This window comes from Polypterus senegalus, chromosome 7, assembly GCF_016835505.1.
Source record: "Polypterus senegalus isolate Bchr_013 chromosome 7, ASM1683550v1, whole genome shotgun sequence".
In the NCBI taxonomy this organism is placed as follows: Eukaryota; Metazoa; Chordata; class Cladistia; order Polypteriformes; family Polypteridae; genus Polypterus; species Polypterus senegalus.
Window position 1 is genome coordinate 8,953,831 of NC_053160.1, and position 24,614 is coordinate 8,978,444.

General features: G+C 38.9%; 1 protein-coding gene across 1 annotated transcript in view; it reads left to right on the forward strand.

Moving 5' to 3' along the window:
- The window catches only part of cntln (centlein, centrosomal protein), a 503,405-nt gene that overhangs the window by 265,332 nt on the left and 213,459 nt on the right, over window positions 1-24,614 (forward strand). Inside the window, exon 13 of the mRNA XM_039758210.1 lies at window positions 8,546-8,668. Within this exon, the coding sequence (XP_039614144.1) occupies window positions 8,546-8,668 (123 nt within the window). The remainder of the gene's footprint in view (window positions 1-8,545; window positions 8,669-24,614) is intronic.

Consider the following 24,614-nt stretch of genomic DNA (forward strand, 5'->3'; position numbering starts at 1 on the left):
ATTTATTGGATTTTAACCTCCACAGTTCACCTGTTTTAACGGATTATTTATTTAAGAACTATTTGAGGCACTGCACTTTATTTATTTGGACACTGTTTTTGGTTTTGTTTTTAATAAAAGCACTTTGTCGTTTTGGCACCATCCCCTTGCTTCGTTGTTAATATCTTCACTGTCTAGCTCATCGGTGACATTAACGACGGTGTCGGGTTCAAGTGCTCCCAAACTCTAGAAGGGAGCCTGGTGCTGAACCCACATCATCACACAGGGGATGAGTTATGAGGAAAGATTAAAAGAGCTGAACCTTTACAGTTTAAGAAAAAGAAGACTAAGAGGAGACCTGAGTGAAGTGTTTAAAATTATAAAAGGAATTAGTCCAGTGGATCGAGACAGTGACTTTAAGATGAGTTCATCATGAACGCGGGGACACAGTTTTAAACTTATTTAGGGTAAATTCTTCACAAACCTTAAGTTTTTCTTCACACAGAGAACCCCAGATACATATAATAAGCGACCAAGTAGTGTGGTGGACAGTAAGGATTTCGGGGCCTTCAAAGCCAACTTAATGTTATTTGGGTAGAATTAAATAGCCTTTTTGAGCTAAATGGCCAGTTCTTTTTAATTTTTTCTAATGTAAGTGAACCACAGTGAAGTTTGAATTTTGAAATTGAAAAATTTCATAACTTATTAATATCCTGAATTGATATAAATATCATTATGTGCAGACAATAAATGTCACCTTGCAGACCATTTTGGAGCAATTAAGTGGATAGGACTGGTGAGCTTTGTTGGGCTGAATGGCCTGTTTTTCGTCTGCACTGTTCTCATGTTCTAATATACTGTCCAAATTTTCTCTTGAGTCAAAGCTGCATAGAACTTCGGCCCAGTGAGCCAATAAACATTGAACAGCGTCCAAAACAACATCAAAAATTTAAGAACTATAATTTCAGATTTGATTTTTTAATAATGGTGTAATGAAAAGTCAATCAAAATGACACCTTTTATTGGCTAACTAAAATAAATTACAATACGCAAATTTTTGATGCAACTCAGGCCTCTTCTTGAGGACTGATTGAGATCATTTATGTGAAATAGAATGCCTAGTGGGGGCTGGGTGGTCTCGTGGCCTCGGAACTCCTGCAGATTTTTAATTTTTTTTATTTTTCTCTCTTCCCCGGCCATCAGACCTTACTTTATTCTTTGTTAATTAGCTGAATTAATTGGCTAATTTTACTTTTATATTTTTTCTTTTTTCTTTCTTCATCCTGTTAAAGCACTTTGAGTTACGTCATTTGTATGAAAACATGCTATAGAAATAAATGTTGTTGTTCAGGCAAGGCCTGAGTTGTCTCAAAAGCTTGCATATTGTAATTTTTTTAGTTGGCCAATAAAAGGTGTCATTTTACTTGACTTTTCATTACATCCATAATGGCTAACACGGTACAACACCTTAGAACTACTTTAATAATGGCGCAGACCTTTCTAAAAAAACATCTTTTCACTTTGTTATTAATGAGTTGTTGAATATCAATTTGGAGTGTTACAGCAAAAGTTCTGAATACTTTTAGGGTTGAGGGATTTTAGCTTTTGATTTTAGATACATTTAAAAACCTTTCTGAAAATGCTTGTCATTATTGGTAATTTAGTTAGATTAAAGTGTGCAGAAAGCGAAGGGGTCTCAATACTTTTGGAATCTACTTTCCCATTGCTGCACTTTGTCCTTTTTGTTACAGCTTTGTGATTAAAAGCTAACCATAACATCATTGAAATGGTTTTGGGGAGCTGAAGTCTAACCTGGATCAATAAATGAGTGAATCGTTTTACTTGAAATTGAAGTTTTAAAAAATATTTTTCAATTATTTCTAAATTAGTGGGGCGTAGCCACACCCCAAACTCGCAGACACAATTTCCAGTACAAGTAAAGACTTTTTATTATCACAGTCCCATTTACAAGGTTTCTTTTTTCATCACCACTTGTTACAATGAACTTTCTCTTTAGATTTTTTCACTTCCACTCTTCCTAGCAGGCTTTGTCCTTCCTTATCCTGGGTGAAGCAGTGCAGTTTCTTTTGTACCAGATCTGGAAGTACTTCAGATGCCACCACACTGCTTCCAGGAAGCACTTCCAGTTGATCAGGGGAAACTTCTGTAAACTGGGTAAAGCTTCGCCCGCCAGCTCCACCTGGCATCTTCAATGTATGTTGTCTTGCAGGGATGCCAATTGGAACTACATCTCCCATGGAGCACTTCACGTGTGGCCACAAAAACCCTCCAGATAGTTGGTGCTACCTATTGTGCTGGGGGAACTAATGTCCCCAGGAGGCAAAATCATTCTACCCTTCCATTATCATGGCCTCCCGGCTGGGTAAGGTAGCATTGATCAGAGCCGGGATGCCAGCCACCCCGTGTCTTCTATGACTTTAGTTTATTGTAAAGTGAAATGGATCAATCCTCAGTATGATGAGCAGAAATCATTAGGAAACACTGGATGGGTAAAAGGCAGTGACCTTCTTTGGTACCTCAGTAATGGAGAAGAAATCCAAAGGATATGAGGTTAGGCACTTTTGACCTTTTCAATTACAGTTATTAAACATTTTTAAATGCTTCATCTCTTATGAATTCTGTTATTGTTTGATAAAATGCAAAATTGCTAAAAGTATCCTAAGAATGACATGATTATGCTGCTACTGGTAATTTGAAATCATCATGGACTTTGCTTCATTGGAGTATTAAATAAAGTGCAATTTTGTTGATATGCTCATTAAAAGTGTCTGGCTGCTAGTTATTCTTCTTTTTTTTATTAACAAGTGTTGCTAATCCAATTTAAAAATATAATTTGCCCCTTGAGTTTTACTAATGTCTTGTAAATGAATGGATGAGTTATAAATGCATATTGTTAAGTCACTTTATTATTCATATTGAGAGCTTTTATTAAATAAAAATAAGGTCTATAGAAACAAAAAAAAAAAGAATCTTCTTCTGAAAACTGTAATTCTGATCGGATTATTTTGGCAAATTTTCCGTTCGTAATACTGAATTATTTCATTTATAACATGTAGTGCCTTTGTCACATGTTCTCTTATCCTGATGAGTTAAGGATAATCATTAATAAAATTGCACCAATAAGAAAAACCTCATTTGAAACAGCTATCTATCTATCTATCTATCTATCTATCTATCTATCTATCTATCTATCTATCTATCTATCTATCTATCTATCTATCTACAGTATATAGTGCCTAATCTATCTATCTATCTATCTATCTATCTATCTATCTATCTATCTATCTATCTATCTATCTATCTATCTATCTATCTATCTATCTATCTATCTATCTATCTATCTTTGTTAAAATCATGTGCCCTTCTGTAGTCCTTAAGGGCTGAAGTATCTTCTGGTTTTATTACAATTGTAAATCTCAATGATCTTCCTTGGCTGGTATCTGCGTTAGAACATTTAATAGGCAGTGTCAGAGGTCAGACAGACCAGAAGACCACAACACCCAACTTGAGACCCTGTGTAACTGGAACGCAGTAAAAACAAGAAAATGAGCAATAATTGCAAAAATGCCCTTTCAGATGTGATTTCCAAAGTGAACTTTTTATTAAAATTGCCAAACTTCCAGTCAAATTTCATTCCGGCAGGAAGAGGCGGGTCCAGGCGGATAGGCATCGGAAGTGATGTCAGAGATGTTGTATCTGGTCTGGAGTGGTGGGGCTTTACAATAACCAGAGCTCTTAAGCTGCCCCCTGTGCTCATGTGTATGTCAGCAGCTGTTTTAATAATATAATCAATGCTACAACAGCTGACTTATAAAATGATGTACAGGTAGTCCCCAGGTTACGGACATCCGACCTACAACATACGAACAGGGCCTCAACTGCGACGCATGCGCCTCAGTAACTTTTGCTCCGTCTTCCTCTGCCTAGGGACGCTGCAAGCGGTGGCTGGACAGAGGCTGGAGGGGGGCGATTTTGCTGCTCGTGCATATTAGCGTCACCTCGGGCAGCTCCCGGCGGCAAGCTGTTTCACTGCCTGCCTACCACACACGGCTGCCTGTTCATTCTAGGTGGGCGGCTGGTGATGCTGCAAGCGGTGACCCGGTTGTGGCTGAACGGAGGCCATTTAGAGTGAACGGGGTGGCGGGGGGGGGTAGCATTGTAGTGTGCCTCGGATGGCTGCATGTTGAATGGGGGCGGTGGTGCAGCGGACATTGCAGGCAGCATACTGTAAGTGGAGGTGACTGTGAGGTGGGCTGGTGAACCGCCCCTCGCTGCACCCATTCATTCTCAATAGCAAGCCTGCTTGTACTTTTACGCACATAGCAGGAAGTTGTCTCTTGTCAGTACAGGGTGGCCAAGATCTAATTATGCAGATCCAGATTGTCTGGATGACTTTGATTTTTGCAGCTACGATTGCAGTTCAGCGCAAAAACGATTCTTCATGTCGTCAGTTCACACACTTCTCGATGGTCCGGGATTTTTCGGGTGATTTTCTATGTAATAAACTGACTAAGTTATAGCGTAATGAAAATCGCATAATTAGATCTGGACCACCCTATACATCAGACGTGTTGACGACTGGTGCCTTCCTGCTGTGATAACGTGAACGGTGATGTGCAGAAGAGCTCATATTAACCTTTTGTCTTCACCCTTCAAGAATGTCTCTGAAACACAAATCTGATGCAAGTGCTGATGATACAGTAAAGAAGAGAAAAATCATCACCATTGAAAATAAATTAGAAATAAAGAAAAGGTCAGAGAGAGGTGACACTCCATCATTCATTGGTAGAGCACTTGGTTACAGTCAGTCAACAATAGCATGTACCTGTTCCGACTTCCATACAAATTCAAAGTAAGTACAAACCTACAGTCCCTATCTCGTACGTAACCCGGGGACTGCCTGTATTTCTAGAAGTGTTTCTACCAGCATGTTGTTTTGCATATTTCATTTTTGCTCTGCTTTGTGTTTTTAACGAACATTATGGAATGTGAGATGTATTTAAAAAGCTGGAAACGCTCTATGCAGTGCTTTTCTGGTGTGAAAATCTAAAAAAATAACTTCAATCCAGTGAAGCTGGTCTTATTCTTGTTAAACGCACTTCCACTTCTGTGTCCAGCTCACTCCACAGTCATTACAAATAACATAATAAAACTGAAATACAACACAAACGATAATGTCGCAGTATAAACAGTGAAGCATCTTACAGTATGCAGTAGATTCAGAAATTTCATAGATTATTCTGTTGCAGCCTTGTACTAAAATTATTTAAGTTCTTTTTTTTGCCTCTTCAAGCAATAATACCCCAGAATGACAAAGCAAAAGCTGAATTTTAGAATGTTTTTGGTACTAGGGTGTTGTACCGTATTAGCCATTATGAATGTAGAGAAAAGCCAAGCAAAATGACCCCTTTTATTGACTAACTAAAAAGATTACAATATGCAAGCTTTTGAGGCAACTCAGGCCCCTTCTTCAGGCAAGTGGTTTTGCAAATTTATTAACAATAAAAAGTATCAAGTCTCACATTGACCCAAGTAAGTATTGAGACCTTTTACTTGATACTTCATTGAAGCCTCTTTGGTACCCATTCTAACCTGGAGTCTTCTTGGGTCTGACGTGACGAGCTTCACACACCTGGACTTGAGGACATTCTGCCATTCTTCTTTGCAGATCCATTCAAGTTCTCTCAGGTTGTATGGAGACCCCCAGCGGACCACTATCTTCAGGTCTCTCCACAGATGTTTGAGGTCTGAGCTCTGACTGGGCCACTCAAGGACATTCCCAAAGTTGTCCCAAAGCCACTCCTGTGTTGTCTTAGCTTTCTGCTTAGGGTCATTGTCCTTTTGGAAGGTAAACCATCAGCCCAGTCCGTGGTCCAGAGCACTCCGGAGCAGGTTTTCCTTAAGGATGTCTCTGTATTTTGTTCCACTCAGCTTTCCTTTAACCCTGTCTAGTCTTCCAGTCTGACACAAACCCCACAGCATGATTTTCCACTTCCGTGCTTCAGCATTGGAATGGTATTGCGTAGGTGGTGAGTGGTGTCTGGTTTCCTCCAGATTTGACGCTAATCTTGGTTTCATCAGACCTGAGAAAGGATCCATCCAAGTCTGTTTATCACAGTCTGAGTGCCCTTTAGGTGTCTTTTATCTGTCTTTCACTGTTGAGAGATTTCTATCTGGCCACTCCGTCATAAAGTCCAGATTGGTGGAGAGCAGTGCAGTGCAGTGCAGTAATAGTTGGCCTTCTGGAGGGGTCCTCCATCTCTCTGTAGGTTCTCTGGAGTTCAGCTAGTGTGACCATTGGGTTTTTTGTCACCTCCCTTACCAAGGACCTTCTCCTTGTACCCTAGTCTCTCAGGTTCTGTGAAGAGTCTTTGTTGTTCCAAACATCTTCCATTTAAGAATTATGAAGGCAACTGTGCTACTGGGAACTTTCAATGCTGCAGGAAGTTCTTTGTAGCTTTCTCCAGCTCTGTGCCTCGATACAATCCTGTCTCTGTGATCTGCCGATAATTGCTTCGACCTCATGGCTTGGTTTTTGCTCAGCAGTGAGACCTTCTGTGTTTCTTTTACTAATCAGTCCAGTCAATTGAATTGACGGCAGGTTGGCTCCAAACAAAACGTACTAATATCTAAATAAGGACCAATAGAACGGGGACGTACCTGAGACAAGTTTCAGATGTCATAGAAAATGGTCTAAATACTTCTGTCAATGTGATATTACAGTTTTTTATTTTTAATAAATTGGCAGAAATTTCTAAAATACTGTTTTTGCTTTGTAATATTATGATATTGAGAGTTGTTTGATGAGGAAAAGAAATGAATTTAAGTGATCCTGCAACATATCAAAATGTGAGAACAGTGAAGGAATCAAAATACTTCTTGAATTCACTGTACAAAAATACACTGTGTATGTATATAACTTGGTTTTAAGTCCTAATAGTAGCTTTTCTAGGTCACATTCAGAAAAAGGTTAATTCTGTAGGCAAATGATGACAGTTATAATCAAACAGAAGTTGTGGCATGTGAAAACGTATCAGTGATATGAAACAATGTTTTGGCCAGTAGGGGGTGCCTCAGAGCCCCAAACAGCAGACTCAGCTCCCATAGACAGATTTATTAATTATTATTATTATTATTTATAAAGTAATTTATTATGTAACCATACCTTAATAGGCTTCCTGGTCAGTCCAACACAGTACACAATATATTATAAGCAGGCCTCTTCTGTGTTGTGTCATTAGCAAGCGTTGTCCTCTTCCCCCCCAACTTTGACTCTAGTGGTGTGGTAAGGTGGCCTGTTTTATACTGTACCCTGGGGTACTTCCAGCGCCATAGGATTACAACTGGGCAGCACTTTTGGGCCAAACTGACACTCCATAAAGGAGTGAGATCTTCTTCTAGAAGTTCCCACTGGCAGCCCCTGAGGAACAGGGCCATGTTTCAGAAATACATGTCCCGTGAAGACCTGTTGGTGTCCAAACTGAGGGCAACCTTGGAGAACACTGTCACCCAACTTACTGGTGAAATGACTATTCCTTATATGCCATATGCCTCTATCTTCATTATTTTCTCACTCCAACTTGGAAAGGGAACAGAAGACCATCCATCCAAATTGTTCAGTCGTAATGACCCCATGGCCAAGAATGGATCCACAGTCCATCCCATTCAGAATGCCACATGCTAGTCCATTCGCTGTGGCATTTAAATCAATTCCAGTACCATCAGTGAAATCAAAAAGATAAAGATTTTTGAAAAGTCTTAATAATGGCCAATCAAAAGCAATTTTTACAATGAATTATAAAGTAAATATGAGAAAGTAACATAATAATAATAATAATAATTCATTACATTTATATAGCACTTTTCTCAATACTCAAAGCGCTATCCACACAGGGAGGAACCGGGAAGCGAAACCACAATCTTCCACATTCTCCTTACTGCATAAAACAACATCAGCAGGAGCTCAAAGAAGAGTATGCTATGCTAAAGTAAGAACTTGTCTTCAGTCTGCTGTAGAGTCTTTAGATTTGGTGTAAATACTAAGATCAATGGGGCTTTTCTAATATTGGTAGGTAGATCATCCCACAGTTAGGGTGCCCCTCCATCTTACACTAGTTTTATTTATCCTTAGAATTGGAGGTGGACAATTACTGCATAATTCATAATTGATGATTGTTGCCCTTGATATTGTAATTGCACTCATTTAATTTCAATTAATAGCACTACATGTATTTTGTCTTGCCAACTGCATATATTGTATTCTATATACACACAATACAGCAGAAATTTCCATTTAGCAGTTTCTAGGGAATCAATTAATGTCTGTTAACATAAAATTATTAAATAGTGGATTAATTGAAACATTAATTCAGCATTTAAAACAATATTATTTCATTTTTATTGTTTGCAATAAAGATGCAGGACCCTGGAGATCACAAGTGACAACATTAGCAAGTTCTGTAATGTAAGGAGACTAAACCATTTATTACTTTATCAGAAGGATAATTTTAATTAATCCATTTCTTTATTTCTTTGTGTTGTTTAGATCAAAAAATAAAGCCCCAATTCATCGTGTGGAACCCTGGCTACTTCGACAAGAGGACAGTGATGCCGTCTGGAATGAACTGGCCTACTTTAAACGGGAGCACAAGAAGCTGTTGACAGAAAAGTAAGAATTCTCTATTTTGTTTTTCTTGAAATGGTTAAAACACATGACCAGCTCAGTGCCATTATGAGCAGTTCTGCACATCCTCTCTGTGGCACACTAACACTGAGGCCTTTCAGGTAATAAATTATTCAATTGAAGTGTGTAAAGAAACACTACGGGGGCTCCTTTATACCAACAGAAATACGCCTGTACAGTGCCTCACTGGGACTGCGACTGCCAAGTCAGAAGTTTTCTTTTTAATTTTCTTCTTTTATAGTCATTCTGGTGTGTGTATGTTCAGACTATCATATGTGTTTGTGTGTATTTATGTATTTATTTATCTGTCTGTTTATGTATTTGTTTACTTATTTAAGGAGCTTCTGTAAAAAGCTAAATTTCCACCTGAGGACAAAAACTTTGTCTGTCTGTGAAGTCTACATTAGTACACACACATACAAGCACACTATTTAAACTTAAGAAAATGTTTTCTCGACAACAAGCCATTCCTTCCTGCATAGCTCGTTAGTAATGACTTGCCTAGTGTCACGATTTGAAAGTCCCTAAAGTAAGTTTTTGGATAATGCTCTCTGCACAGAGAAATACTTGTATTCCATCCATCCATCCATTATCCAACCCGCTATATCCTACCTACAGGGTCACGGGGGTCTGCTGGAGCCAATCCCAGCCAACACAGGGCGCAAGGCAGGAAACAAATCCTGGGCAGGGCGCCAGCCCACCGCAGGAATACTTGTATTAGTTTTCCATATTTTTCCCTTAACGTCATTCTGTTCTGCGTCTCCTCCATGTTCTCGCTGAAGAACAGCTGGCCTCTACCTTCTTTACTGTCCTAATAATTCTGAACCCTTCTCCCATGTCTCTCTTTAAACTTTATCTATGATTTAGATAAACGTTTTTAATCTATCTGTCGTTCCCCATATCCCATACCCAGTTTCGAAATGAGTCTAGTAGCACTTCTGTGGACTTTCTGTGTTGATTTTCTGATAAGGAGTTCAAAAATCTTCACACACTCTTCTAGATGTGGCTTATAATCGATTCAGCGTAACCTCCCTCAACTCGCACTCCACGCAGTGTGTCATGTAAGTCAGCCCTTCAGCCCTGCAACACCATTCGATTTGTAGCACATTCTATATTTTTCTAAAAATTGGTTGTCCTTTTTCCCTTAAAGTTGTTTTCACTGAAAATCTCCTGCATTTTTAGAGTTTATATTTTCATGCAAACCTTGGCCAGAAAACTGAAAATAGCTTAGTTAAGATCTTAATAGATAAACTAAGAAAACCTGCAGTTCAAAAGCTGACATTATTAAGCAGGCTTTGACAGGAAAAGTGCTGTTTTCATTCTGGTGCTTTTTTCATTGCATAATTTTCAGATTTTCCAAACTGGCAGCCATATCTTCACACGCCAGTTTAATTCTTTTTGCGACACAGTTTCTCCCATCCATTTTTACCCTGATTCGGTTCTTAAACCGAGCTTCCAATGGTAGGTCTGGCCTGGTTACTTTTCAGTGACTTCAAATTTAATTCTAAATCTGTAATGGCACCCAGAATGGTGTCAGGACAACAACCTCACCCTTAACGTTAGCAAAACTAAGGAGATGATTGTGAATTTCTGCAAACAAGCAACACAGAGCACAGTCCCATCTACATTGGAGGTGAACCTGTGGAGCAGGTCAGCAGCTTTAGGTTCCTCAGAGTGGCTCTCACTGATGACCTTACATGGTCAAGTTGCACTGCGGCAGTAGTCAAGAAAGCCCAACAACACCTCTACTTCCTCAGGAGACTGAGTGCGGCCTGGATTTCCCCCACAACCCTGTGCAGATTCTACAGGTGGAGTCCATCCTGACAGGAGGCATCACATCCTGGTACAGCAACTGCTCAGCTCAGGACTGCACAGCTCTGCAGCGGGTGGTGAATATGGCACAGCAGATGATGGCCACACAGCTCAGTGCGATCCATGACATCCACACTACACGCTGTCTCAGGAAAGTGAATCGTATCAGGCGGGACCCCAGCCACCCTGCACTGTCACTTTTCACCATTCAGACGTGCACCTCCAGGTTCAGGAACAGTTTCTACCCAACTGCAATCAGACTCATGAACAATCAGTAACCTTGTGTCTCCTCCACTGCTACCTGAACATATACTTCTGCCACTGTCTCTATTTATTCCTAGAATTCTGGTTTTATTTATTTACTTATTTATATTCATTTATTTATTGTGTTTTTTTTTGTCTATGTTCACTGTCTGCGGGGGCTCATGCAAGCAAGCAAGCATTTCATTGTACATGGTACTTGTACTTGTACACATGACAGTAAAGAATTGAATCGAAAAGATTTCTCACTTCTGGCTTTGTTTTCAGAGCACGATGATCAAGTGTTACCCTAATATCCTTGACTTTTTTTTACTGCTGCCAGTAATTAGAGTTTTATTCTTTGTTTAATTAAAGAAAATTTCCACTCTTCCATTTTGTAATGCTAACAAGACACTGAATCGGGGAATTGGAAACCTTAGGGTCATCTGGCACTAACGATACGTATAGCCGGGTGTCTTCTGCACAGCTGTGGTTATTTGGTTTTTATACGTGAGGTTATCTGAACTAAAGGAAAGACATGGAGTATAAGTATAGATTACAAATAAATCTATCTGTGTGTGTATCTTTATCAGTCGGATATTTTAGCATAAAGCAATACTTTGCTTAGCAGAACATTACTTTGTGTCTTGGTGTCCAAAATATTTAACAATCACAGCATTATGTCAGCAAATTCCATTTTTCGCACACTGTTATTAATTATAGTACGGACCCAATGAAAAATAAAAAATATTTTTTTTTGGCTAATGAAAACAGCAATGCCAAATATTTTGAATATTATCTTTTAACATTATACATTATAACATAACATGATTTAACTTGTGAAAAAAAAATGCTGCTTTTATCAGAATGAAGCGGTCTGTTTTTATCAGCGGTAATGACAAGTTTAGCCGTGGAAACAGTAACTGCATAATGTGATCGAGGGATTGTGTTAATTAATGTGGCTCTCATCTGTTGGAGGTGTCGCTCTTCATTAGCCTGTATTTTGCACACTGCCGTGGTTCATTTTCGGAACGAGGCAGTGAGGGGATAACCTAGCCAGCCATCCTTGTTTGATCTCCTTGCAATGTACGTGATGCAGAAGGCCTCAGCTCTCTTGGTTCTCTGCCCTGTCCTGCTAATCCCAGCTGAGCTCATTATGATGTAGCCTTGCTGCCTCTCTTGGAGCCAGAGCTGTCCAAGCTAATTACTGGTAGCAGCCAAGCTGCCTGTTAAGGGTCTGGTGCGGATCTGCTAACATGGTCCTTGGAACTGACCTGCGAAAAGCACGAGGGAGTCACTCTCTTTCTTGCTGCGCACCGTCTGTCCTCTGGGGTTAGTGTTGATCCCTTCACACAGCTTTTTTTAGCTGGAGTAAGTACAAAATAAACTTGGCGGGTATAACTCGTGCTTTAGAAAAACTACAGTGTGCCTCTTTGATCTTCCAGCTCACAGACTATTTATACATTGTGCGATAAAGTAAGCAGAGCTCCTTGGTTGCCTTTATTGTTCAAGGAAAAGTAGGTAACATGCACTGCATAATTAGGCTCTGGTATTTATCAAGCTGTTTTGCGGCCAACAAACTAAATTATTGTTGATAGCAGGCAATTAAGCCTGTACTTGCTTTGTAACAAGTGGATAGCTTTAGTGGCATTCATTTCTTTGGCCGTAAGTTTTAAATTGAAGGCCCGGTCAATGTTATACACACTCTCTCTCTCCCAAACAATTATTGTGTACTGCTAACATCTAAATTCATTTAAATGGATGTCATTTTATCCGAGTGTTAGTGCTAGCATTAAAGTCATGTGGTAAAAGTCGATTCTGTACTCATTTACAGCGCCCTCCATAACATTTGGGGAAAAGGAACATTTTTTCATTGATTTACCTCACCTCTGCTACACAGTTTAAAATTACAAATCAAACCATTCAGACATCATGATTTAAGTGCACATTGCAGACTTTCATTTAAGGGGGTTTGCATGCAATTCGGTCACACAAGACTTTTTCTGCATGGTCCCCCCATTTCAGGGCACCATTATGTCTGGGACACAACAATGACAGGCCTATTAAAGCCATCATATTCAGGATTTTGTCACACGTTCCTTCACATGCAATGGCTGCTTGAAGTCTGCGATTCAGAAACATTACCAGGTGCTGAGGATCTTCTCTGGTGACGATCTGCCAAGCCTCTATTGCGGCTATTTTGTTTCGGTGGGCTTGTCCCCTTCAGTTTTCTTTTAAGCATACAGAAGACCTGCTCAATTGGATTTAAATCAGGTGACTGGGTTGGCCATTGAACAATTTTCCATTTTTTAGCTTTGTTAAGCTCCTGTGTTGCCTCAGCAGTGTGTTTGAATCATCATCTTTTTGTAGGATGAAGTGCCATCCAGTGAGTTTGGAGACATCTACTGGCACTTGAGCATATCAGATGTTTCTCTACACCTTAGAATTAATTGTGCCACTGACGTCAGCAGTTCCATCATCGATGAAGAGAAGTGTGCCAGGCCCTGTGGCAGCTATACATGCTCAAGCCATAACAACCCCAAGCACCGCCATGTGTAACAGATGAGGTGATCTGCTTTAGATCTTGGACAGGTCCTTGTTGTCTTCACACTTTGCTCTTGGCATAACTCTGATGAGGTTCATCTGTGTCTCATCATCCCCAATACTTTTTTTCCAGAATTCTTCAGGCTCTTTGAATTCCTTTTTTGCGAACTGTAATCTGGCCATTCTGCTTTTGTGGTGTTCATCTTGCAGTGTTTCTGTTCAGGAAGTTTGCTGCTGATAGTCGTCTCTGACATGCACACATCGGCCCCCGATACTGTTTCTAATCTGTCGGTCAGGCATTTGTTGCTTTTTCTTGACCATAGTGAGGATTCTTCTGTCATCAGCAGTGTAGGTTTTCTTTGGCCCACCAGTCCCTTTGTGATTACTGACCTCACCAGTGTGTTCTTTCTTCTTCATAATATTCCAAACAGTTGATTTAAGTCATCCTAAGGTTTTATTGATGTCTCCAATGGTTTGATTCTTGTTTTTCAACCTCATAATGGCTTCTTTGACTTTCATTGGCACAGCTCTTGTCCTCATATAGAACAATGGCAACTACAGACTGTAAAGGGTAGAAGCAACCCCAGGTATCTCATGAAGCCATGAAACACACCGGTGACGCCACTTGTCCCAGACATTATAGGGCATGTAGAAAAAAATGTCCGGCAGAGAGGGAAGTCAAGGAAACGTGTATCTTTGTCCCAGTCTTTATAGGGGGCACTGTAGCCTTTTTAGATTTCTATAATTCTCTTCAGGTTTGCTATTCAAAGAAGTAAACACGAATTTAGTTGCAGAGATGAGCAGCTTCTTAGATCCATCTTCTGGGCTTTTGCATCAGTGCTAAACATATGTGATATTTATTGCCATATTTCTTCAGTCTTTATTGTATATTTGGTATATGATTTGTACTTCCTTTAAAATTGTACAGAATTTCTACTTTTTTGATTAAACAAAATCGCCTGCTTACAGTTTATTTCTTTTCAGTCCACAGAAAACCTTTCTTCTTTTTGTAAGCCATCAGATGTAAGGCACATGAGCGATAAAACTGTCCCGAAATAACAACAACATTTATTTCTATAGCACATTTTCATACAAACAGTAGCTCAAAGTGCTTTACATATTAAAGAATAGAAAAATGAAAGACACAATTATAAAACAAAATAAATCAACATTAACATCGAATAAGAGTAAGGTTCAATGGCCAGGGGGGACAGAAAAAACAAAAAAACTCCAGACGGCTGCAGAATAAATAAAATCTGCAGGGATTCCAGACCATGAGACCGCCCAGTCCCCTCTGGGCATTCTACCTAACATAAATGAAACAGTCCTCTTTGGATTTTGGGTTCTCACAGAAGGGCTTGATGAAGATGATGGTCACGTAGACTTCTGCCTTTTAATCCATCCATCATTGTTGGAGCATCATGAAGCTTTGAGTAGGTGGAGGTGGCGCAGGCCACCACCACAAAGAAACCGGAAAAGAAACAGAAAAGAGAGTAGGGGTCAGTACCGATTTTAGAGCCACCATGAATAGTTATTTTGAGGAGATTGAACATATAGAGTATCAGGATTAAGTTAAATTAAGATTAAAATGAAGTTATAAAAAGGCCATGTTAAAGTAAGTTGCATTATGTAATGTACAGTTAATCGCTGACACCAGCCATCCGAGAGAGTGCAGAATACGGTAACACTACGTCCACACGTTTGTTTAAAAATGCAGATGCTAAGTCTCTGTTTTCACCTTTAATCCACATTACCCCACTGTTTTTGATTAAAAACGTTATCCAAAGTTGTATACTTCTGCAAACACCTGCTCAGAATTGCAGTGTGAATGGGTGAAAACAAAGAATTTTATAAACAATGTTTACAGTGATTCCTCGCTATATCGCGCTTCGACTTTCGCGGCTTCACTCTATCGCGGATTTTAAATGTAAGCATATCTAAATATATATCACAGATTTTTCGCCGGTTCGCGGATTTCTACGGACAATGGGTCTTTTAATTTATGGTGCATGTTTCCTCAGTTTGTTTGCCCAGTTGATTTCATACAAGGGACGCTATTGGTGGATGGCTTAGAAGCTACCCAATCAGAGCATGTATTACGTATTAAATAAAACTCCTCAATGATATGCGATGTGCTTCCCGAGCGGTGCTTGATTGTTTGCTTTTCTCGTTCTCTCTCATTCTCTCTGACATGCTCTGCGCCTGACGGAGGGGGTGTGAGCAGAGGGGCTGTTTGCACAGAGGCTGTTTGCCTAGAAGGTACGGATGCTACTCTAAAAATGCTGAAAGACTACCTTCACATTGTTCCCTTCTTTGCGGCTGCTTTATCGTGGTGCGCATACTTCAAAGCCCAACAGCGCGTATTGATTTTTTGATTGTTTGCTTTTCTCTCTCGCACTCTCTCTCACTCTGTGACATTCTCTGCTCCTGACTCGCACACTCCTTTGAAGAGAAGATATGTTTGCATTCTTTTAATTGTGAGAATGAACTTTCATCTCTGTCTTGTCATGGAGCACAGTTTAAACTTTAGACTAAAGGGTGTTATTTCATGTCTAGAGGGCTCTAATAATGTGAACAGTGTGGGAGAGTTTGTAAGGGCTTAAAATATATAAAAATAAATATACAAACATATGGTTTCTACTTCGCGGATTTTCACAGATCGAGGAGGGATTACTGTATTTCTATAGCACATTTTCATACAAATGATGTCGCACAGTGCTTTACAAGATGAGAAAGAAAAAAGACAAATATAAAAATATCATTTGGCAATACTAAGTAACAAAGGATAAAGTAAAGTCTGACAGCCAGGAGGACAGGAAAAAACAAACAAAACAAAAACTTTAGATGGCTGGAGAGAAAAAAAAGCAAAATCTGCAGGGGTTCCGAGGCCACGAGACCGCCCAGACTCTAACCGCACTCTCATTGGTTCATGCTTACTGCACAAACCTTGTCTGATTGGATCCTGCTCATTGCACTGAAGAAAACCATATTCACAAAACAGCAGAGGTGCTTTCAATGGCGCATGTGGTGTTGCTTACCTGTGTGCTCCTCAGTTGCATTTTGTGCAGTTTGAATACTGCGAATAATTTACTGGTTGCTCTAACTCTGTAATCAGTTTACTGGCGGGTGGCATAATCATCCCTTAAAGGAGGACATTTTCACATTTTCTCAACTGCTTTGCTGGCCTTATATTCGTTATTTGCTCTCAGTAACCACTTCACCTCATTGTCAGTCCAAACAAAAGCTTTGCTGTTCTGTGTGTGTAAACACAAGCTGCGAATGATTGTCTAGTGTGGAGGACACTTCCTCTTGCCCAGTGCTCATAAATGACTACATCGTGTGCATTTTTTTTTGTTCTTTATTTATTTTGCCTTATACGTTTCTTGTATTAGGAATTTGTTAGTTTTCGCATTCCCCTTGGGGTCAGAGCGCAGGGTCAGCCATTGTACAGCGCCCCTGGAGCAATTGAAGGTTAAGGGCCTTGCTCAAGGGCCCAGCAGAATAGGATCTGTTTTGGCAGTGACGAGGATTCGAACTGGCAACCATTGGGATACCAGCGCAGATCCTTAGCCTCAGAGCCATGAGCAGAGATTTTTTTTTGTAAACAATGTGAAAACGCTAGTGTGGATGGAGATTGTCTTTGTTTAAAAACGACTCTAAGTAGCGTGTACTTAGTATTATTTCTACATAGTGTAAAAGAGTTATTTTTACTCCAGCACAAGCTCATATTTTTTTAGAAGCTTAATAAATATTATATTTTGTTTTTTTTCTCGTTATTTTCTTAATGTTCTTGACTAAGTCATGTGGATTTATTTGAGGAAAGTGATTGAAGATTTTTAACATGCATGTAAATCGTACCAAGAATCATTTAAATTATGAGTAAATCTCGACATTGTAATAATTGAATGCTTATGAAATGGAAGCGCCTAATGTTATTGTTTTTTGAGGTATAATGTCAAAGAGTTTCGTTTTGCTTTTTTCCCCATTCTTGTCTATTAAAGAAGAAACATTCTTCTACTGTGACAAGAAGGAGATGGGCAGTAAGTGAATAACAGGAACAGGTGTTGTTTCATGTTAGACATTTTACTAAGGAAACTTCTGCCCTATGGGAATAATAATAATAATAATAATAATAATTTATTATTATGTTTATATAGTGCTTTTCTAACCTACTCAAAGTGTGTTACATAGACAGTGGGTATGCCGCTCTCAACATCCATCAATATGTAGGATTCACCTGGATGATGAAACGGCAGCCATTTTACGTCAGTACACTCATCACACGTAGTAAACGGTTGCAAGAGGGGGACAGAATTATGATTAAGGGGCCAGAATTGTTAAGGCCATGGTGGACAGTTCAGCCAGGTCTTTGGGAAACACAGGACTCTTTTGAAAGACGCCCAGGAATCTTTAATGAGCGTACTTGTTCAGAGTCAAGCCCACAGTTTTACATCTCGTCCTAAGCATGGTGACAATTTTTACAGCACAGCATCCCCGACACTGCACCGAGGCATTGTGATCCGCACACAGACCATCGGGTAAGCGTCCCCGTTGATAGCCTCACCAACACCTCTTTTAACAGCAACCCAAGCTTTCCCCTGGTGGTCTCCCATCCAAGTACTGGTCGGGCCCAGTCATGCTTAGCTTCTGCTGGATTGCCTGTTCGGAAGTGCAGGTGAGATGGCTTCTAGGGACGAGTAAAAATTTTAGACATCACCGTCAATCGGACCTGCGGAAAGCATCAAATTTAACGTGAGGGCAAATTCTGTGCACAAGTGTAAGGAGGAAAAACTGGTAATCTGGTTTTGTTGTGCCATCTTTTAAAATACAGTAAGACAGATTATCATCTTACTTAACCTCCAAGAAGGCCCATCTTTTGACTCAATTTGTCAGTTGTTTATGACCGTTCTTACTTGTTGACTTACTTATAGCATTTTATAATAAAATAAAAAAAAAAAATTTTGAAACATTTTGCTCAGATGCTGCTTTAAATAAATTTGAAAATGACCTGAAAAGCATTTCTGCTACTGTGAACAGCCATTATCAGCTGGAACTAGACTTTGATTCTAATGAAGTTTAATAAAGTTTGGGGTTTTGCCTAGTTATTTTTGTTTCATCTTGATTGCTAAAAGGTATTCGTGGTAATGAGTGTCTTTTGCCCTAGGACCATCGCTAACTGAAATGCATACAAGGACAAGAGCGCATTATGCATATTTATGGAAGACCACACTGTATGCTTTTGCATGAGTTATTTGCTAAATTAATGCTTCTAAACTCCACATTTCAATTCCTGATTAATTATTTCACTGCTTTCTCCTTTACTGTGATTATAGTTTCGTCTGAAGTTTTGCATAAGGAATGCAATGAATTTGTTAGCAGGGAAAACTGCTCTCGTTAAAACATTTTGTTTCCTTTTGAAGGTTTTTGTGGTTTTAAGTATATAAACTGTTAGTTTTGTATACAACATTCTTGAAACCCTCTTTAATCTAACTAAGGCAGGGGTGCCCAATGTGTCAGTCGAGATCGACCAGTTGATCGGAAAGGGAGATTGCGTTGTATTAAAATGGTTTTTAAACGTTAGTCTGTCATGTATCCTCCCCATGGCATTTGCCACTTGATTGACATACAGGGCGGCCAGTCTGAGATCTCTTCACTTCTAACACACTGGTCATCCCACACACACAATCAAACGCGTGAGCTACTGAAAAACTCTGGCTATGTAAGTGATCTAGTTAGCCTTCCAATTTATATCGACTAAAGAAGGGATTTTAAAAAAATTTCTTGTTTATGGGGTGGATGTGGAATTGGAAGAGGATTTTTTTCTCTCACAATGTCACAATCGATGTGCGTTTGTCTGATCTGTCAATCTATCACTGCTATTCCAAAGAAGGAAAATGTGGAAAGGCACTTTCGAACTGTTCATAAAAACTACGAAACTGATGTCCTTCCGAAAAGTGATCTGAGAAAGAGAAAGGAGAGGGAACTAAAATCACAGTTAATCGGACAGCCGTCATTTTTCACTCGGCTGAATTCAAAAGCAAAGGCAGACCCACCGAAGCATCGTTCCAGGTGAGTCACTCGATCATTAAGCTTAAGAAGTCCTTCCAAGATGGAGAGATGATAAACGAGGCCTTCCTTGAGGCAGACGGTTGGGGAGAAATTCCTGCAGAGATTTCAAGACCCCTGGCCGGAGAAAAAGGAGTTTCTCCTTGTCATTAAACATGCAGAATACAAGCAACTTAATAACGATCAATGGCCGCTAGACTTGGCATTTTTTTTCTGATCTGACAAACATGTTGAATGAACTTAATTTACAGCTGCAAGGAAAAGAGAAAACCAATGTGCTCAATATGATTAGCTCAGTTAATGCTTTCAAACGAAAAATGCAACATCTGTGCTCAAAGCTGCAGTGCCTTGACTTGGGGAACATCCAAAACCTCACGTCAGAGCTGGAGACGCAATGGAAGGCGTGAGCACAACTTGACAGAGCAGATTGAAAATTGTCTGTCAGACTTTATCTAATGGAGAAAAAGTAGCGAGTCAAGTGTTGCCCAATGTAGCGGAGTAGCGTTTCTTCTTCACAAATGTACTCAAGTGAACAGTATGGTGCAGTAAAACTACTCTTAGAAGTACAATTTTTTTTAAAAAGTTACTCAAGTAAATGTAAGTCGTCACTACACACCTCTGATACTCAGTGTGTGTATGTGTGTAATATATATGTATCATTTTTAATGTAGGTAGATCATTTGACCTGGTCATTTAAAAAGTAATATGCAAGCTGAAAAAGTGTGGGCACCCCTGAAGTAAGGGTTTCAGAGTGCCAATACTAACTGTGGCATTGTCAGTGGAAAGCTGGAACGAGCCATGAACGGAGTGAATGACGGCCACATGGCCAGCTCAAACCCACAGTCGCTCATACCAGGCCATGTTTGGAATCGCCAGTTAACGTAAAGATGATGTCACATTGCTCGACTTCTAGTTATTGGGTATGTCAGACTTGCCGACTGTAGGCGGTGACTTTGTCACTGAAGTTTACATGACGGAAAATCACTGTGCATGTCACTTTTAGAGACTGCGTTTCAACACAGCTGTGCTCACCACTTTTTTTTGACAGCCTGATGGAAATCGTGCCGTACAAAGGGTTGACAGGTATGGAGAGATCAACCTCAGTCTCTCACCTTTTTTAGGTGCATTTGCATGTAATGTGCGTTGCACCCTTTGTGAAAGCCCATGTTTGTCTGTCTGTCTGTCTGTCCGCATGGAACAACTCGGTCCTCTGTGGACCCTTCTCTGAAGACAGTTCAATGTTCATTAAGATAGCTCGAACACATTACACAGTACAGTTTTAAAATTTCTAAACTTCCCATTGAAAAGCACTGGTGAGTTTGCAAACTCATCTATCTAAAAATGGATAAACGCTCCGTGCGACTTCAACTAGGAATGAGCTTACTGCTTCAGTTTTACCTTGACAGCGGTAAATGGCATGTTTTGTAATGTTCCTCTGATGCCCAATACAAGTGAGTCAAATGCCAGGTAAAGCGCGGGCACAAACCGCTCACACAGCAGCGCCCTCTCCTGGTCCATTAGGTAAAAGCACAAAAAAAGTCACTTCTCTAGAGGTAAATGGAAGGGGAAAGCAATTATGTTAGCATGAATAAGACTGAATTAATTGAGCAAGCTTATCTACAGATTATCATTGTAAAGAACCAAAGTTATCAACTTGCAGCTAATTAGTATGCAATGCAATCTGCTGTGTGCGAAAGCCACTGAGCCACCACAAGCCCATTTATGTTGTTTTTAACTCCAGCGTAAAGTTTTGTTTAAAAACACGTATTTAATGTCCTCAACTAACACATGTATTTGCATTCAATTATCGTTATTACTTTTGAATATGACTCAGTAAAAATATTTAATTATCAAGAATATGATAACTGAATTTTGGATGAAGTAAATACAAATTTGCAAAATGCTCCAACTTTCATATTAGTAAGCTTAGTCACCAAACGCACTTGAATGTCATGCCATGCCAACAGTTTGATATTGGGACAATGACAGTACACACTGTGCCAAACAATACAGCACCCCAATGTGACATCACAGGCGGCAACGGGTTACTGTAATTCATTTTAAACATTAAATGAGGTATAAAGAAAAAGAAGCACAGTTTAATGTTGTTTACATGTCTCTATAATGCAACTTTAAGGTTGTGTTTACTTACATTAACCTTTTAATCTTGAAATACTGCTATTTGAGATTTCTTTAACCTTCTTTGACTTTTACATACACATTCAACTTTTCTTCATACAGCAGAACCCCAAATTTAACATTCCCATATTTAACATTTTTGTACCTTTTACATTTTTGAATGGTGAGTGGTGGTGTGGTGCGATTTCTTTTTGAGAAGTAATATTTGTTTCTAAACAAAAAAGAAGCAGAAGGGATATTTGTGGTAAACTGTACAAATTGACATTTTATTATTGTTTGAATATCAGTAGTTTTACTGCATTTACTGTATTACAAAAACAGAGACACATTTTTAATAGGTGTGCTGTATTATCTATCCATCCATCTGTTACATAGTGCCTTTCAGTCTGTCTGTCAGTCAGTTGGTCTTTCTGTCTATCATCTTTCTATCTAAAAGACAGAAGAAAAACAGCTCAAACAAAAAGCAATATTTTAAGATGTTAGCACTCGGGTTGGCATTCAGAAGCTCTGCCTTTCACTAGCTTCAGTTCAGTATCTGACGCCTCCTTCCAGGAGCATGCAGGCTTTTAGGGCTGAGATTTGAAGTGGGAGAGGAAGGAGGAGAAGACAATGGCACCTTCAGCACCACCTGTTGTTCCTAGGTGGAACTGCTTATCTCACCAGGGGCAGGAAGGTGATCCACATGCATGACTCCTATCTATCTATCTATCTATCTATCTATCTATCTATCTATCTATCTATCTATCTATCTATCTATCTATCTATCTTGTAGTGCCTTTTACATCTATCTATCTATCTATCTATCTATCTATCTATCTATCTATCTATCTATCTATCTATCTATCTATATAGTGTCTATCTATCTATCTATCTATCTATCTATCTATCTATCTATCTATCTATCTATCTATCTATCTATCTATCATACTTACCTACTTATCAGCTTCTGCTGCCTTTTCTTGTTCCCAGTGTGTTTTAAGCCCCCACTTGCTCAAATGTATTTGATGCTCTTTCAGTCGCATTTTTAATGGGACTTGACAGTTTTAGTTTTATTTATTTTTTTGTATTCCCCTCACATGTCGCACACTATCCCCTATACCATGAGTGAAGCCTCTTAGAGATAAGCAGAAATCAAATTTGCACTTAAGAGAAACTAAAATTCACAAAAAGACTGATGAAGAAAAGGGGATATCTGTAGAAAAGTCAAGTATTGCTCTTGGAAATCAGCTTAAAATGCATTTCATTTTCATTTTTTTTTTAATTTAGTTTATATTAATTTGGTAAAGGTTCTATTTGTGCTTAACAAAAAAAAGCCTTGTGTGTCACAGTTTGCTCAGCTGTCTCCCTAGACAAATAAAGGTTACAAGAATACCATTTCAGAAGTGTTTATACTGAAAAAATCAGCCATTAAGCATCACCTAACTGACCTTTTAGGAAGCTGAAACTTATCTTTTGAGTCTGGGCAGCTAAGAAAAGGCCCAATCCATGTGAGAAAGAGCTGGCTCAATTTTGAGCAGGGATTGTTATATGTTTACTTTCTCAAAGCATGGAATGGCAGAGTTGCTGAGTACACAAGATCATTAGATAAAGGCTAAAGTACCAGGAGCAAGGCCAGAGGTTAGAATAAATAGTGTGCTATAGGTCCTGCTGCGTCTCCTATAGTCCACTCGACTAAAAAGTAGAATTTGAAAACTTTCATTTCAAAGTAGAGAAAACATTTTTTTTTGTTTAATACTTCAGGGTTTTGTATGATTTGTAAAATGTTGTCTTTCACTGGCATAAGAGAAATACATTAACTATGAAAGGGAAATTTTGCCAGCTGGCATTATTTGTATCCTTCACATTTGTTGTCCTTGCTCCCTGCTTATGACAGGTTAAAGGAGATTAGAGATGCAGAGCAAGAGGCACGATACGTCTCAGCACTGTAAAGGCCCTTTTCTTGCAGATTCTGCACAATTAGTTGATGTTCTGCATAAATAATGGATTTTGTCAGTAGCTTTTCACCAGGTCATCCTCCATCATTAAATCAGTTTACTTCTCCAAATGCATCTCAGTTTTATTTTCTGTGTTGCTGTTTGTTTATCTCCGTCATAAAATATAAATTTACTTGATACATTCAGAATGAATTATTTGGTCTAGCGTGATAGAAATGTATATATATATATATATATATATATGTGTATATATATATATATATATATATATATATATATATATATATATATATATGTGTATATATATATATATAGTATATGTATATATATATATATATATATATATATATATATATATATATATATATATATATATATATATATATATATATATATATATATATATATATATATATATATATATATATATATATATATATATATATATATGTATGTATATATATATATATATATATGTATATATGTGTCTTTTACATTTACATTTACGATGTGCACAATGCTGAATCTTGCCTTTTTGCCTTCTTTCTGGTCCAGGTGTCTTAGTTTTCAAATCCGAATACCCATTGGTGTTGTGTCTGACTTTGTAAGCGCGTACTTGCCATTTCTTCCCATTTCTGTGGTACTCATCACACCAAATTAACAAATTAAATTACATTCAAGTATAAAAGTAGATGTACCCCCGGAAAAAATGTTTTCTTTTTTTAAATATTGGGACATATCAACATATGCTCTTCATTTAAACAGTACCTGTGGTTATTGGCAATGTAATTTTGAGATATAAAATTATTCCATATTTACATTTTGTAACTCACTATACAGGGTGAGCCAAACATTTCAAACGTTTTTTCTACAAAAACGCTACAGTGGTGACGATTTCTGAACGCTCACATGACTCGTTCAGCTATTTCAAGGGGAATTGCGGCGATTTCGTGGCAAATAGCGTCCTTGAGGACATCAAGGTTTTGAGGTCGCTGTATGTAGACCTTTGACTTGAGAAGAAATCGCACAGAGTGAGATCAGGTGAACGTGAAGGCCACCCGACATCACCTCGCAGGGAGATCAGCTTCCCCGGAAACATCTCCTGCAAAACTTGCATGGATCTCCGCGCAGGCCGTATCAGCTGTTGCGCCATCCTTTTGAAACCAGGCATCTTCCACATCCATTTCTTCCAGTTC